The sequence below is a fragment of the Neolamprologus brichardi genome, chromosome 1 (genome assembly GCF_056152115.1).
Source record: "Neolamprologus brichardi isolate AB-2024 chromosome 1, ASM5615211v1, whole genome shotgun sequence".
NCBI classification, from domain to species: domain Eukaryota; kingdom Metazoa; phylum Chordata; class Actinopteri; order Cichliformes; family Cichlidae; genus Neolamprologus; species Neolamprologus brichardi.
The window spans coordinates 27,219,323-27,235,987 of record NC_142104.1 but is presented as its reverse complement, the minus strand read 5'-3'; the positions used below and the strand labels follow the sequence as shown (position 1 = coordinate 27,235,987).

The window sequence follows — 16,665 nt, the reverse complement described above, 5'->3', positions numbered from 1 at the left end:
GTGTGTTTGGGATCATTGATATGCTGAAAAAGGAAGGTGCTACCAATCAGATGCCTACAGATGGCATTGAATGGCAGCTCAAATCTTATTCTGTTTTTTCTTCGTTCATATACATACTATCAGCTTTTCAGTTAATATCACCTTGTTGGTGCAAAATAATATCAAACTGTTGTATTTTTCATAGCTTTGACTAAAAAATTGGAAGCTTTTGCAACAGGCTGCTAGTAACAAATTGCCTAAATATACAATTTAAAATGGGTTCTTAACAAACACAAAAGTGGTTCATCCCATGGGTTATGTGCTTCTTTTATGCTTGAATGATCCATAGGTCAGTGGCTTAACAAACAAACAGGCCAAAGCACAAACAAACATGCGTTTAACACCCCAGGTACAAAAACTGGACTGAAAATGCATGAAAAGGCAGTCTAAAGAAAAAAATTGAAAGGCCTTGAGAAAACCTGAAGAACTATTGCTCAAAACCACTTTGAAAATTGCAAGATGTGTGCTCATTGGAAGCAAAATATCATGAAATAAAGTGTGACTCAAGATTTTTGTACAACACTGGAAATTCTAATGTTAAAGAAATTGTTTGTGACATTGAGGCCAAAAGACAAATACATTATTTTACAAAACTGAAGTGAAATTAAACAGGAAAAGTCTCCCTTTGGATCATCTCTAGATTTATTAGCTTTTCTCTAAAGAAAAAGCAGGAGTTTCACTGAAACATTGTGCCATATGCATCCTAAAAGAAACTAACTGCTATTTCCGTAACCAGTATGTCTGCAATCTTAGCCACCTTCTTTCAGCTGGCAGTGGCGAACCACAAAGGAGAAGAGCCACAGAGCTCTGTGAATGTGTCTGGTCAGTTATAAAATGCCCTCACTGTTGTATTTTAAATGTTTTCTGTCCGCAGTATACACATCATATTGTCTAAATTAAAACCCACCCTTTACCACTTTTGATTTAACCCGTTCAATTAGACCCCGGACCCTACATTTACAAGCAATAAATTGAAATCCACAAAGATGGAGTCCCTTAAATACAGAAGAGTGCTACTAGAACAGCTGAACAACATGACAGATAAAAGTACAGTTGATTACTGATATGAACTTTACGTCATTCTATAACATAGATAGGAGGGCTTAAGCACACACCTTTCTCAGTGAGAAATACACCCAGTGATGCCTCGCACACATATCCAGCAGTAAAGATTTCCAGTCTAGGTTGAGCTATCTAGGGCTTTTCAGTCGTGCCTGGACAACGCTGTGAACGCGCATGTCAGGATCGCTGCAGAGATCCCGCTGCCTCGGCTCTCACGATTAATCGTCGGGATGGTGTTGACAGCGAGAGGCAGCAAGCGGACGTTTTTACACGTTTAAATAAATGTCAGGACCTGATAAAATTTATTTATTCAAGTCCAAGTCAGGTTCTCCGCAACAACACCGTTTGTGGAGGAAGACGGTGCTGCCTGTCCGAGGACGACGTTAATGTTAATGATGGAATTCCCAGTCGCTGCTGCTAGATGGAGAAACCGAAAGGGTGGACTCGTTATAAATAATTAGAAAAAAAGAGAGCCCGTCTGCTGCTAAAATAAAAGGAAAATGCATCTGCACCAGGTGCTGACGGGAGCTGTGAACCCAGGAGACTGCTGCTATTCGGTGGGAAGTGTGAACGACATTCAGTTCACGGTAAGATTTTATTTTGATATTGTTTGCTCAAAGATGACACCCATTGAAGCTAGCGACTAAGTTAGCTAGCTGGGTAGTTAGCTAACCAGCGTTATATTGGCTGTAAACGGGATGGCTAGCGAGCTAAAGCACTGGCTAGCCGGGTAGTGTGCTAGCCAAACTGCCGCACCGAGTGATTCACAAACAGTGGGTTGAGACTACGCGGGGCATCCGTGTCACGAGCTCCTTTTTTAAATTTACCGTGACAGTCAGTCACCGATAAGCAGGACCCCACGAGTACGTGATGCGCTGCGGTGTTTGCATTAGCTATTTACGTGAAGGTTTTTGACATTATTCTCCCCAAGACATTTAAAAACAGCCACTCAAATGACCTTTAGCTGCATCTCGTAACATTAGAATTACTGCAAGGGAATCCCTTTGCGCAGCCATAACATTTATTGGCAAATATTTGCAGTGGAATACGCGCCGGTGAAATTCGTTTGCAGTGCAGATTAGGGGCGACTTGTGTGTCAGGGTTTGACGACGTTGCGCACCTTCACAGAAGGAAAACGCTGTGTTTGGTGTGGTTGCAGAACTAGCTTAGCTTGCTCCCATTTGGCGTTAAATCCTCCTCACAGATCGTTAGCTCGCTGTCATCCTGGCATCAGCTGCGCCAGCCGTGACGTAGAGAGCCTTATATGGATACATGAGTTAGGCGGCTGAATGGCCGTGTTTTGTCACTGGGGAAGAACATAATCAGAAGACATTTGCCATTGCTTTGACTTGAATAAATTAGTTACATTTTTCATTACCAAGTGTTTGATGTTCTTTAGAGGTTTACAGTTTTAGATGGGGCAGTCGGACATCAGTCACATAGACTTGATGGGTTTTTAGGCATCTTGATCAAACGCTATTATCTTGAGCTGAGTCTGCTTCTGTTGCGTGTTGTGTGTCAAAGATCTGTTAAGATCTGTCTCAAGTCGACTCCGAATACATAGAAGACAAGTCAATATTTCACTTTGTGCTACAAGACATGGCAAGAATCTGTAATGTCACAGTACACAGTCCTCTTTCACCCCCAACAAATTGACAGGCTGAAGTAAACGTGCAGCAGAATCCAAAACTGTTGCTCTCTGTGTTGGTGTTGAATCAATAGCAGAAGAGGAATGATGACTTTACTGATAGCCTGATGAATGTACTTTATTTTGGCTTATTACAGCTGCCAGATCTGGGCTTGTTCCTGCTGCCTATTAATGAGGTGGTGTTTTGTCATTGTGTTTTGTTTTTAATTTTTTCAGGAGAATGGGTATGTTCTTGTCCTTCCCTTCTGATTGATGCCATTCTGTTAAATTATAGTACAGTAGAGCATCGTGCTGTTTATTACAGTTAAAATGATCTGTTTTTTAAATACTGGCGACTGATGAGGGCAGTTTAAATGCAAAAAAACAGGCGTCTTTCAGTATCCTCAAATATGCGCTACAACAAAGGACAAAGATGATTTTGAAGCTAAAGCATTGCATATCGCTTTGCCAAAAGGGCCCGGTTTCTGTGCCTGGTGTTTTCTTTCAGTGTCTGAGAGGGTATTTGAAGAGCACTGGGCTTCATGTCCAGCAAACACATTTACACTCCCACTGACCCTTAGGGCTCGGAGGCCAGATCCTGACAAAACGCACGAACACATACGTACATATCTAATCTAGAGCAGCCATGAGGGCACCAGCTTCAGCGTGGTGTCTGCAGTGTTTCATTCTAAACTATCTGCATTGACATATTGACAGAAATCAGAAGAGATATTTTTAAATAGAGTTGGAAAGTGAAAAACAGACATGTTGCCTTCTCTCTGTGCAGTGGCTTGATAGATGGTGGTTATGTGCTGAGAACCCAGAACAGTTTGATCTATAAGTCGGAATTAAAAGGAACAGTACATATTTAAAAAATATAATATTGGCAGATTTTTAATAATCACGTGTTGTTTTTTCTGTCGTTAACTGTGGCTAACACACAGCTGTAAAGTTTGGTTAGAAAGATCATTTTCATGTCTATTAAAGTGATTCTTAAGCCGTAGTCGGTGTCTTAATATCTGTAAAAAGCCTAGTGGGTCTGATATGCAGATCTGCAGATGTGTGATCTGCTAAAAATAGAATACATCTGTAAACTAAGCACAAGGAGAGGAGGAGCACGTACTCTCTCCCAAAGCTCCATATTTCTGAAAATGTTCTTATATTACTGCAATAGAAGAAGGTGCTGCACATTGATCAAATATGGATAGGATTGTCTAAGATTACATAAATCTTGGCCAAAAAATGTTTGTTAATTATGTATCTATGAAGCAAAAGTGTCACTAAAACAGGTCCCCTGTTGTTCTAAAAGCAACCTGCCTGGCTGGCTACATTGATTCAGTTGAATATGCTATGACTAACTGAGAGAATGAAGAATGATTGAATCTAGATGTTGTGTTTGGCATTAAAACATTCATTGTTTTCTTGCAATCTTGCTGCAGTGAACAGTAAAGACCATGCCATGTGACTATAAGTGGAGGAGTCAAAGTACAGGTCTGTGCCATAGGATTCGCAAAGGTTGATATCTTACAGACTGATAGACTTACCAGGTTACTGCAAGTCAGAATTGATCAATCCTTTAAAGAAAACAATGCACCAAAAGCTTTTTATGTTCACTCTAAGTCCTGCTAGCTTGCACAAATATGCCACAGATGGTAGCAGCTGGGCCTTTGGAACATGATCACGTGATTATGTAAAAGTGGCATTTGATGTAATGAAGGCAGAAGTGATCTCTCACTTTGTTCCTCATATCTACTTTCATTACCACAGAACACAATTACATTCACTCCTTTATTTTAAAAGACATTAACAAATACCTCTCTGTCATTATGCAAATAGCATTTAAAATGAGACTGGCAAAATGTCCCTCGTTTGTTTAGCTCTTATCAGTAATAACACATGTTATAGATACCTGCGCTGTCTTTCATGAGGCTAGAAATGGAGTTTGCTGACTAACCCTTTAAATAAGGACACTGGGGTTTTTCCAGAGCTGGGTTAAGGAACCCAGCCCAGAGGAGTGATTCAGGGACAACTGTTTTTAATACAACACACTGTATTATTTATGTCCTTTTTTCCTCACAAACTGAAACTTTGGTTAACTTAAAAATGTGTTATTGGGATAAGGGCTTTAAGGTTTAATTAAATAATTAGCTAATAATTGACCTTTGGTTGTTTACCAAAGCTCTCAAGTAGATAGTGCTCAAAAATACATAGTTTGTATTTAACAGAAAACTGACAGTTTATTGTTTCTTGGCTTGATTGCAGCTCTTTCGTCAGTAGACAGACGGTATTTATCTAATGGCGGCAACATTCTTCATATAAGCAGCTTATATGTCTGACAGGGAAGAAATGCAGCTCCATCAGGGTCACACTCGTTAAGTCAGTGGATTTAGAAGCTGTAGATACTTGAGTGTGATGATCCAAATATATTCAGACACAATCAGTGGCCGTCTAATTTAATCTTTTACTGAATCAAATTACTATCCTAAAAGTTAGCTGGGCATTACATTGATTAGACTTTTCAGCAAACGGTGGTGTTTGCAATAGACTGCCATTTAAATAAATGTACTGTGTTGACTAAGTCATAGTGTTTCACATCTCTCAGTTGATCTACTTTAATCTTAGAATCTGTCTCCCTGCCTCTCTAATATCCTTTCCCTTCTGCACACAAATAATGCCGTGCAGACAGATCAGAGGTAATGCTTGTCAGAGGCCAAAGATGCTATAGACAAGAGACGTGATTGTCTAGATGTGACTGTGGAATATCTCATTCCTTAAAAAAACCTAAATAAAAGACAAACCTGAGGTATAATCTGACCGAGAATCTCTTACCTGATGATGGTGACACTGTTGGATTTTTATCTTATTTATCCATTTAAATCTTCTCTCTGTTTGTTACACAGTGCCAGTCTTTGTCATAGGGTAATGATACATGTATTTGTCCCAAACCAGTGTGGGACATTCAATTCAGAATGATTCCTTTGTTTGGTACACCATCTATTTGGCTCTATATACTCTAGAGCCAAGTTCCACCTGGATCGTATTTGGCAGTGCATCAGTTGTCAGTTAGCAATAGCATGTGGATAAGCTTTGAAAGCTGAGCACACACTGCGATGATTATTAATCTTGTATGATGTGCTAACGCCATGTTTTAATGGTGTCTTTCCACACAGACTATCACACTACACAATACCATGAATATCAGAATTAAATTTCTATTACTAAAAAATGCAGTCCTTTGCCAACCCTCTATGTGGATTTGAGGATGATTTAAAAAAAACAACAACGATGGGTCACCCTCTTTAACTTGGGTATATTTAAGCTCACTAGCTCCAGGTCCTGTTGTGTCTAAATGTGTATGTGAGGGAGAGGGTGCAAAGCAGTCCTAGACAGCGCGTGACGGTGACCGCTTTTAATTCCAGCTGTAATGTTCAGAGGGAAGTGTCGCAGTAAGAATGAAGTACACACTGCACCTCCCTTCTTCCTTTCTACGTGTCACTCACATTTTAAATTATAGTATTTAAAGTACAGTCCTATGACAGTTTTCACTATAACTTCATCCCCTGATCGTCACTCAGTGTTATATAACTGGCTGTAGTGTGTTATTGTGTGACCTAGTGGTTCTCAGCGTCTCCTCCTGTTCTCCTGAATAATGAAAGACACAAGCCGTCATCCTGACTGTAGTGCTGCTGTGAGACCAGTTTGCTGGTGTCCTAGGTGCCGCTGTCATTCTGCTCATGTATGCCAGCTGCTGGCAATCAGCATCATATCAATTTACCTTCCAGTCGATGTTCCAAATCTTTATATTGTAGGTATTACACCGGGTCTGCACAAGTGTATAAAAATCCTTGCTGCCAGACTGTTGCTCATGCACTGTCTAAAACACAAAATGTAAATATTTTGAACATTTAATTTAACTTTTTCAGCTCCTCTTTGGTTGTGACAGTTGCAATGTAATATTACTTAGTTTTGTGGCTCGCCCTTGTTCATCTGCCAAGATGAGAGCGAAAGCAGAAGTTTTGTTTATGAACGTTTGTCTGTTCAGCAAAACTGAAAAGGAAACAAAAAATGCACACTGTATGGAGTTTACACCATGGATATCCTCCCATGGTTAAGTATTGCAGGTGGAAAGGAACGTGTCTGGAATTGGTTTTATTTGATTTGCATGAGAAGTAACTAAAACTAGTCTTACAGCAGTTATTCGGCAGTGCGACAGCATGCATATAATGGTGAATGTGATCAGTGAAATTTTTGTCTCATCAATGTTTGTCAGTTTTCTTTAAATATTGTGTGAAATATGATCCACAAAATGTGTCTTAGACTATCTTAGATGGTGGGGGGATGATATTAGCTATTTTCAGTTCAATCAGTATTGGCATTTATAGCTGCTGACAAATGAAAATTAAATGAGAGATGGGAGAAACACCCTTCAAATATGTGGAGATTTGTCCACCAGAGGGCACTCTGCAACCTTCCTGTTTGCAACAGCGCTGAACGCAACAAAAACAACAAGCAGCTGTTCTGAGCGCAGTCAGGCAGAGCATAAACGAGTAAATAACTAGCCAACAGATGTCGGGAAAATGTTTCATGTATCTAAAAAGGAAAAAAAAATGTTGACCAGTACCAAAGTATTGGCTTTTTAAATCCCCAAACATTGGTCTTAAAAATCCTGCATTGGCAAGGCTCAGGTCTTCCAGATGCAGTGTCACATGTGCTGTTAAAGGCTCAGTTTTTCCTTCAGTGCCACATGAGAATGATGTTCAGAAATGCTGTTTTCAATAGATCATGTGAAATCATGCTATAGTGCTATAAAATCACCACATATGTGCATTAAATGATATTATGATTGCAGTGGCTGATCAGTCCCGTGTATGCGCTTTATTTTCAAGAAAATTATTTTTTTTCAGTGTGATAAATGGTAAAAACAAAAATGACCGATATCGGGGTGTAATATAAACAGATCAGGAGGTTGTTTCAGCGACTGCAGAGTCACACTGTTGTTTTTCTTTCTCTCCACCATTCAGCACGAATGTAATTTCCTGTAGACGCCTCTTTCCAATTGTTGAGCTGTTCTTTCATGCCTCATGTGATTGACACAGCTTTTGCAGATATTGTGATATGCTTGGCTATATATTGCCCATCTTGTTAAAATCAAGTCATATAAATATTTGAAGTAGTAAAAATAGCATAGTGAAAAGATTTGCATATAGAATGATCTCCAGCTTCCAGACACATTTTGCAATGATTGTAATTTTAAATCTCAGTGTCTTGATTACATTTGTTGAATGACTTAAAATGTGATTTTCTTTTTCCTATACTCTGGTATTTTCAGGCCTATGGCTCAGGATGCGATGTAGTGATCTTGGCTAGTGACTTTGAGTGTGTTCAGATTATCCCGGGAGCTCAAAATGGAAACATACAGGTGGGCTGTGTGGAGTGCTCCCACCAGCTTGGCAGGGTAAGTGTTAAATGCTCACAGAGACACACTCCCACACACCGCTTTAGTTTTTTTTGTCCTGTGGCTAAAAGATTTTATCAATTATGCTGAGCGGAAAGAGGTACATTTTGCCTCGTTTGCATTTGTCTTCAACTTCTCGTCTTCCTTTGCCATTTTGCTCTCCTGCACCACACCACACCTTCCTTTTTCCTGTGGGAGTGACTGTGCAAAAGCACTGATGGGGTGAGTAATGTTGTGATGATGAACACAGCTCTTTATTTTTAGATTGCTGCATCCTACGGAAACACAGTCTGCATCTTTGAACCTCTTTCTATCAACCCAAATAAACGCCACAAGGTGAGTACTAGCGCCAGCTTTTTAGGCAGATTTAGGGATTTAAATCAGTATGTAGCAGATTTAATTACACCTTTGTTCCAGTAACACTGCATGGTGTGTGTGTCGCTCTCCCACCACTAACAGCAGCTTAACTATCAGTGGCAAAAGACAGGACAGTTCTTCCTTGATGCCATCACCTACAACCTGGCCTGGGACCCACAAGGTACACAAATGCTTTCTATGATTACCAGAGAAATCATTACATGATAAAGGCAGCTCCTTCTCCTACCACCCTTTGATTTGGCTGAAACAGCATGTGCATTATGTAAGAGTCACAGTTTGTATGTGGCTCTGCGTAGTGTAGTAGTCAACGTGGGACATGAGGTGTGTAACACAGTGCTTTTGTGTCCTCAGGGAACCGTATCCTAGCAGCAACCGAGCGACTCCAGCTGTGGGCACCTCCACTGACGGATGCCCTGATAGAGGAGGAGGATGGGCAGATGATTGACGACAAGCCCCACCCTGTCCTCAGTGACTGGAACTGTGTCTGGCAGTGCAAGTGCGTTTTGGCTTACATTCTATATATTGTTTTATTAAAAAACAAAACTCGCTGCTTCAGGGTGATGCGCCTTACAAAGCTACAGTTTTAGGATAAATACCTTGACATTTAACTAACCAGTAAATTAAGTGTTGAACAGACCAGATGCTTTTTTCCCACCTCCTCTTCTCTCTTTTTGTGGAATTGAAGATGCTTTCTTCAGCCAAGTTTGTCTAATTTTAAGTGGAATCTAGAAATTATTTAAAATCCGTTTTGAGAAAGTTGAGGTGGATTTTTAGACCTCTGCTCTGAAAAGGTATTATATTTTTGGGTTCTGTGTCTGTCTACCTGCCCCATCCTTTTAAACATGATAACACTCAAATGCAGAAAGGGATTTTCTTCAAATTTGGCACCAATCTAATCAGGAAGGAACTGATTAGATTTTGTTTGTCAAAGGTCACAAAAAAACCCTTTCTGGTCGTAACTGAATTAAATCGTCATCGATGATAACATTAAACAGAAATAAAATTTAAAAAAAATATATATATATAACACACAAATGTTCACAGACCATCATGTTCTTCAAAAACACTTTACAACACACAGTGTAATATGATGAGCATGCCCAGACATAGATGTCGGCTGTAACAAGGCAGTTATTCTAGTTTGTGTAGCATTGAGGCAACAGCTGAATATTTTGCATACATTATTTTTTCACTATTACTTTGGAAGTAAACTTTTTTTGGTCATTTTCTCATGCAGTGAAGAGTTAATCACTTTATTGTGCAGAAAACGTTCTGAAATCTTCCCTTTCCCTCATAAAACCTATAGTCAGTTACTGATTATTCAAACACATCTGGCCTCACACGAAGACTAGTCTTCTGAGTCAGCAGGCAGTGCCGCTCCCACGCCTTAAGCTGTGTGAGTAGACACAGTCATATGAAACCACATTTGTTACTGTCATATGATGACTAACAGAAAACTACGAAATGGTTGCGACCAACAATACCTTGTGCACAAAGAAACAGACTGTTTCCATGGAGAAGTGGATGTTAAGGGTTTTGCTGACGCTTGACCACTAACCATGTGAGGTTAACTTTTTGCTGCGTTGAACGTGTGAAAATTATGGTGACAGTGTACGAGCAGGTGGATAAAACCCCACTCACACAGGAATAGAGATGAGAATCTTATTCCCTAACAACCATTGTTTGCATTATGTCCAACATGGTGAACAGCTCTTGAGGAAAGTGTGTTTGGCATCACATGAGAAACCTTAATAGCTGATATTGTTTTTGTTTGTTTTTCCTTTTCTTTTAGGACCGCTGCATCTGTCCACGCAGCCAAGTGGTCTCCTGATGGAGAGTATTTTGCCACAATTGGAAAGGTTAATAACATTTTTAAAAATGGCAAATTGTTGAAACATTTTTTTTGTAACATGTTTGCTTATATAATAATTTTCTGCACATGTACAGGATGACTGTTTACTCAAGGTTTGGTATCCCACTACTGGCTGGAGAGCCGCAGTGGTGGTCCAGGACCCGTCTGATAAAAAGCCTCTTCCTGTTCACTTCTCCTTTGTTTACTTGGCTCATCCTCGCTCGGTCACTGGTGTGTCCTGGAGGAAGACCAGCAAGTACATGCCCAAGTAAGAAAGCACACATGATCACACACATAATATGCTGTAAACGTGTTCATTTGTCCACTTTTGTTGTACGTGCTTGTTGTCTTTCAAAGCCAGACATAATGTTTTGGCTATAAAATGAGGTTTTGCCTCCGTTGAGTGATGCGTTACTAGGCCAGAAAGATATTCAATAACTGGGCATCCAGCAATAATTTTATTTTAGTCTTGGGGTATGCATACTTAACTCTTGTTATAAAAAATTGTTGTTGTGTCCCTAAAATGTGTTTTGACTGAACATTTTTAATAAAGGCAAAATGAATAAAAAAAAGAACTACTGAAGGACGATTACATTCTTGTGTTATTTTCTAGGGGTTCAGTGTGCAATGTGTTGCTGACATCTTGTGAGGATGGAGTGTGTAGATTATGGTCGGAGACCCTGTTACCTGAAGACAGTCTGCTTGGTGGACAGATCACTGAGAACACACAGTCCTTCAGCTCTAGCCTGCCAGGCCTGGCAGGCAATAAGGACAAGATCCAACATGCTTTGGAGGTACACTTGGTTCAATCTCAGCAGAAATAATTCATAAATGACCAAAAAATGGAATATTTCTCAGAAAGGAATAACACAGACCTGTTCTCTTGCCTTTATTCCTGTCTATTAGTCAATCCACCACCTAAAACATCTGCGCCGTGGCCGGCGACGGTCCTCTGCTTTGGTGGCACACAGTGAGCTGCTGCCCTCTCAGCTGGGCACACAGGATGCACACACTCACCGCCACATCGCTCATCATGCCAATGCCCTGTGTCACTTCCATATCTCGGCCAGTATTAATCCCAACACAGGTAGTGTTTTTTGTTGGACTGGGTTTTAAAATGAATCAATGTGCACATTGAATGGAGCTGTAAACTTAATCTAAGCTTGTGTAATATTTGTGCTCCTGCCATGTTTCTGTCTGTCAGATATCCCATCAGTGCTAGCTGACTCTGCAGTGTTTAACCCAGACGATGGCACAGGTGGCGGAGGCTTTGTGGTTCACTGGCTCAATAATAAGGATCTTAGCTTCACTTCATCCATGGACCTTTTTATGCTGCAACTCCGTAAATTCTCTGAACAACAGCTGGACCAAACTACTGAGGACCCCTTGGATCCTGAAGGATCCCCTATGAAGTTTGACTTTGGTATGACCAGGCTAACAATATATAAGGATGCTTAAAACGTACCATGTTAAAGGACACATGTAAGACTAAATATTTTTTTGTTTTTGTTTGCTTTTTCCAGACCTGGATGAGATGTCTGACAAAGCATCCTCAGAGCAAGGAGAAGAGGGTGAGTCAGGGGAGCAGGGAAGCACCAAGGCATCCTCCCCAGGATCCAGCTCTAGCATGCCTCTGCCTTCCATGCTGCTAGAGAGGAAGATGGAGACTCTGATCACAGAGTGGAACAAGAGCCCGGACATGCTGTTTACCATCCATCCACTGGATGGATCTTTCCTGGTTTGGCATGTAAAATACTTGGACGAATTCAACCAGGGCATCTTCAGACAGGTTCAGGTGTGCACAAAAATTCAGAATATGAAAAACATTTTTCAAGCAAATCATAATCTCTTTTCCTAAATTGTAACTTTTCTGTTTTAAATTGAATTTAGTCGTTTACTTGCGCGTACACACCTTGCTCACAGCACAAGCTGTGTGACTGTTTTTTCTCAATTATAAATTGACTCAGCATTCCTCCAGTCGTGTTTGACATTCAGAATATATTTTTTCATTTTCTCCAATAGAGAATTATGGAGTGTACTCTGCGCTTTATCAAGTTACCCACAGAATTAATATTAATTAGCAAAAGCTGTTATAACTTACTGAAGGAAGTCTTTGTCATTTTAATAAAGTTAGAGCCCAAGTAATTTTTCTTCTAATTTTCACTTTGATATGCAGCGAGAAGCTTGCACTGTAGCATCCGGCTGTCCTAGTAAGAGCAGCACTTCAGCACTCCTGTAATGAGGACCAAACAGGATATTAAATTTAAAAGGACTGAATTTTGGGCTTCAGCTGCACAGATGTTTAAATTTGTTCGAAAATATCCCTTTTGCATTGACTGCAAAAATACAGTAGAGTATGAAAAGACTTTAATGCTCTAATATTAAAACATATCTACACAATACAAGTTAAATAAGTGTTTGAGTTGGTTTAGCACAGATGAGTAAGCCAAAAGGAATATCGTTAGGAAGCTGAATTATTATGTTGATTTAAACTGATAGGTGGATCTCTTAAGGGTTAAGGCACTAAGAAAATATTTGCAACTGTTTCTTATTTTCCTCCAGGTGTCCTTCTCCTCCCGTATTCCGGTGGCGTTTCCCACAGGAGATGCCAACTCACTGAGTAAAAACATCCTCATGTATGCCTGCACTTTGACTGAGGGTGTAAGCGCTGGAGTAGGCAAGCAGGGAAGGATAGTCCAACATGTGTCCCACTCTGCTTCAGCCTCAGCTGGCCTTAGTTCTGCTGCTGTGACCTCCCCTCCCAACCCTCACATTAGTCCAGCTGTCATGATGGTCTCCAAGCATGTTGATGGATCTCTTAACCAGGTACGAGGTTGAGGTTAACCTCGCTCTTCTTTCTGAGAGCATTGCTCACATGTTTTGATAAATTGCCACTTTAGCCCAAGATGTTGCCACAGGCTTGACACAATTCTCAGACAGTCTATCATTTTGCAGCTCACGCTATAATTTGATGTTTCTTGCATATTCTGTTTCCCTCACAAAAAGCTTTGATTCCTCTGTCTGCAGTGGGCTGTGACATTTGCAGAGCGTTCTGACTTCTCCAATGTACTGACAGTATCTCATAAGTTCCGGTACTGCGGCCATCGTTTCCATCTGAATGACCAAGCTTGTCACACAGTGCTGCCGCTGCTGCTGACCTCCTCTCACCACAATGCCCTGCTCACCCCTCCCTCAGCCCCTGGAAGTTTGGAAGGAGAGCAGCCTCCTACTTTTCCCCTACCAAAGGGTCTTCCCAGGTATAGCATGGAGTAGAGGTAGAGAACTGAAGCAGTCAATAATGGGTTTAGCTTGCTGCTGATAGGCTAGTAACTGTCACTGTTATCCATTATTAAGGAAGCAGCTTCGTAATGCAGCTACAAGGACCTTCCATGACCCCAACGCAATCTACAGTGAGCTGATTTTGTGGCGAGTGGACCACATTGGACCCCTGTCCTGCACTGGAGGCGTCTCAGAATTGGCCCGTATCAACTCTCTGCACACCTCTGCCTTCAGCAATGTTGCTTGGCTACCCACGCTAGTACCCAGCACTGTACTTGGTAAATATACCGTACATTTTTATATAAAGCTGATTTTTGAGTTGTTATTATTATTATTATTGTTGTTATTGTTATTGTAAGTAGCTTAATAACAAGAATTTTGATTAAGAGGGGAAATTTCAGTCTTGCTGAGGCTCTTGCTGCACTCAGAGTTATTTTTTTTTGTCCAGGTGGCAGGATGATATTAAGTTCAGAATTTCAACAACTGTCACAGCTACTCAGTTCCAGCAGTAGCAAACAAATCAGCAGTATGTTCCAGCTTTGCGGTCAAAATGCAGTGTTCTTCTGTCTTATTGATACTGATGCCATAAGTCTTGAAAGAAAAAAAAACAATATACCCTTTCTAATTCAAACCCATTTTTAATCTAGTTTGTCTCGATTATTGCTCTTTGAAGAAGTTTTGTTGGACGGCTCCATTTATGAGTGTCCTTCAGAGTTATGTGCATTGCCCAATATTAAGCCTGCAATCTTTGTGTTGTGTCTAACAGGAACTTACTGTAACAGTGCCAGTGCCTGCTTCGTGGCATCAGATGGTAAAAACCTGCGTCTCTATCAAGCTGTTGTGGATGCCAGGAAACTACTGGATGAGCTGTCAGATCCTGAAACATCTGTGAGTATATGCACTGTTTTGTTATTGCTCACTGCAATGTGATAGTTTTCGTTTAAGGTTTATGTGAATGTATCTGGGTTTTCATTCCTCACACTGCGGAACTTTAGAATTTGTCATGAGGGACCAAGAATTGAGTTAAAATCAGGCTTATCTGTTGCTTTGTTGGCTTTGTTTGGCTTAAAGGTGTACACCAACCATAAAACACAGCAGCGGTCAAATACACACTTTATTCACAGATGTTAACTTTTGCTATAGGCCAGCTTTTAAAAAACCTAACACCTATTACACCAGTCACACAGATAACAATTTCCAGACTTCATTCCTTTGTACAATATAAAAAATATTATGCAACACTTTCTACCACTCCAATGGTTTTAAATGAAATGCAGTATGATGAAATACAAAGTAGATTATGTGTTTTATTTTCTCCTTTTATATCTCTTTTTAGAAACTCGTGGGCGAAGTGTTCAATATCGTCAGCCAGCAGTCCACAGCCAGACCCGGCTGTATCATAGAGTTGGATGCTATTACAAACCAGGTTAGCAGCTGCTCTGTATTTTTTCTCACCCACTTCAGATCAATGACAGACCAAAATTCTTGGCATGAACTACTGAAACCTCCTGATCAATAGATATAGTAAACTGTGTGATGCTATGTCCATGTGCCTCCAGTGTGGAGCCAGTACACAGCTGCTACATGTCTTCCAAGAGGACTTCATTCTAGGTTACAAGCCCCAGAAAGAACCAGAAGCAAACACACCAGCCTTTCCACCTGGGGGAGGTATAGCACTCTGTTAAACTCTGTGTCGGTCTGTTTATTCCTATTTTACAACCCAGTTGTCATTAGATGACGATAATACTGCATTTTACTCTATCCAGATTACCAACCTCCTCCCTTCTCTGAGAAGTTTTTCCTGGTGGTGATCGAAAAGGATCTCAACAGGAACTCTGTTCTACAGATGTGGCATCTACATCTTAAGTCTGTGCAGGCCTGTGTGGGTAAGTGTTTTGGTGCGTGAAGCAAAGCATTTATAGGTGAAATTGAAAAATAATGTGAAGTTTGCTTTTTTAATTTAGATTAACTTGTCTCTTCTGATGTGTTGCCTCTGTGTGCAGATGAGCCAAGCCCAGATTACAGCTTCCAGAGCCAGCTGATGGTTCCCAATCAAGTTGTGAATGCTGACTCATCTCCAGAGACGTCTCCTGTCAGACCCTTGCCACGGTCAACTTCAACAGCTAACTTGCAATCTGCTAGCAAACTGATCCTCAGCTCGAAGCTGGTTTACAGCAAACGCCTTGACCTTCCTCATGGGGTGGAGGTTACTAGGGCGACCCCATCTGCAGGTTGGAATATAAACTTATGAGTATAACCATGCTGTTGTTGCTGATGTGTAAAAACTAGTGCTGTCAGCGTTAATCTCGTTAAAATGACATTAACGCCTTAACCGCATTAACGCGGTAAATCTCCGTTAGCGAGTTAGCGCGGGTCGCCCTATGCGTGGGGCTGCACAGCGCTAACGCATTAACGAGCTAACGCATTGATGCCGTGCAGCTGACAGATTAAAGCTGACAGCACTAGTAAAAACTCTTTTTTTTTTTTTTTCTTTTTACACATAAATTAATGCATCATTTCACCTGTCCTTACTTACTGTAATAATTCAATGCCTGTCGACACAGTATATTCAATAGGTTGTGTGTCTTTATCATTCAGTTTTGAGGAAATGAGTTTCCTGATGGGTTTAAATATGCTAAAGAAAAATATTCTTAAATTTCATTTTGTCTCCTCTTTCTACCAGGACATCTGAGTTCCTCCTCTATTTACCCCGTGTGCCTGGCTCCATACTTGATTGTTACAACCTGCTCTGATTCCCGAGTGCGGTTCTGGCACTGTGCTGTGGAGGGTGATGATGGGAATGGTATGGATGGCGAGGACAACCGGGTGTACCGCTGGGAGCCCTGGGCTCTGATGAATGAAGAGGAGGACAACAACAGTGCTGTGTGTGTGTCAGGCCGGCCTGTAGCTGTGTCGTGTTCTTACATCGGCAGGCTGGCTGTGGCTTTCAAACAGCCACGACAAGGACAGGTA

The 16,665-nt window shown here is 40.8% G+C and overlaps 1 protein-coding gene across 5 annotated transcripts in view; it reads left to right on the top strand.

Annotated features, from left to right (window-relative positions):
* The first annotated feature begins 1,269 nt into the window (after nt 1–1,269).
* The window catches only part of dmxl2 (Dmx-like 2), a 37,785-nt gene continuing 22,389 nt past the window's right edge, over nt 1,270–16,665 (top strand). For 2 of the 5 annotated variants that reach the window (XM_087840265.1, XM_087840262.1), the window contains exons 1-20: nt 1,270–1,688; nt 8,058–8,183; nt 8,448–8,519; nt 8,643–8,721; nt 8,913–9,057; nt 10,354–10,420; nt 10,509–10,681; nt 11,027–11,207; nt 11,320–11,500; nt 11,618–11,836; nt 11,937–12,208; nt 12,976–13,239; nt 13,441–13,670; nt 13,768–13,970; nt 14,459–14,580; nt 15,029–15,118; nt 15,252–15,360; nt 15,459–15,578; nt 15,696–15,923; nt 16,376–16,662. In XM_087840265.1, the coding sequence (XP_087696391.1) occupies nt 1,602–1,688; nt 8,058–8,183; nt 8,448–8,519; nt 8,643–8,721; nt 8,913–9,057; nt 10,354–10,420; nt 10,509–10,681; nt 11,027–11,207; nt 11,320–11,500; nt 11,618–11,836; nt 11,937–12,208; nt 12,976–13,239; nt 13,441–13,670; nt 13,768–13,970; nt 14,459–14,580; nt 15,029–15,118; nt 15,252–15,360; nt 15,459–15,578; nt 15,696–15,923; nt 16,376–16,662 (3,255 nt within the window). In that variant the 5' untranslated portion in view covers nt 1,270–1,601. The remainder of the gene's footprint in view (nt 1,689–8,057; nt 8,184–8,447; nt 8,520–8,642; nt 8,722–8,912; nt 9,058–10,353; nt 10,421–10,508; nt 10,682–11,026; nt 11,208–11,319; nt 11,501–11,617; nt 11,837–11,936; nt 12,209–12,975; nt 13,240–13,440; nt 13,671–13,767; nt 13,971–14,458; nt 14,581–15,028; nt 15,119–15,251; nt 15,361–15,458; nt 15,579–15,695; nt 15,924–16,375; nt 16,663–16,665) is intronic. The other 3 variants (XM_006793931.3, XM_006793930.3, XM_035909110.2) reach the window with 2 other exon arrangements.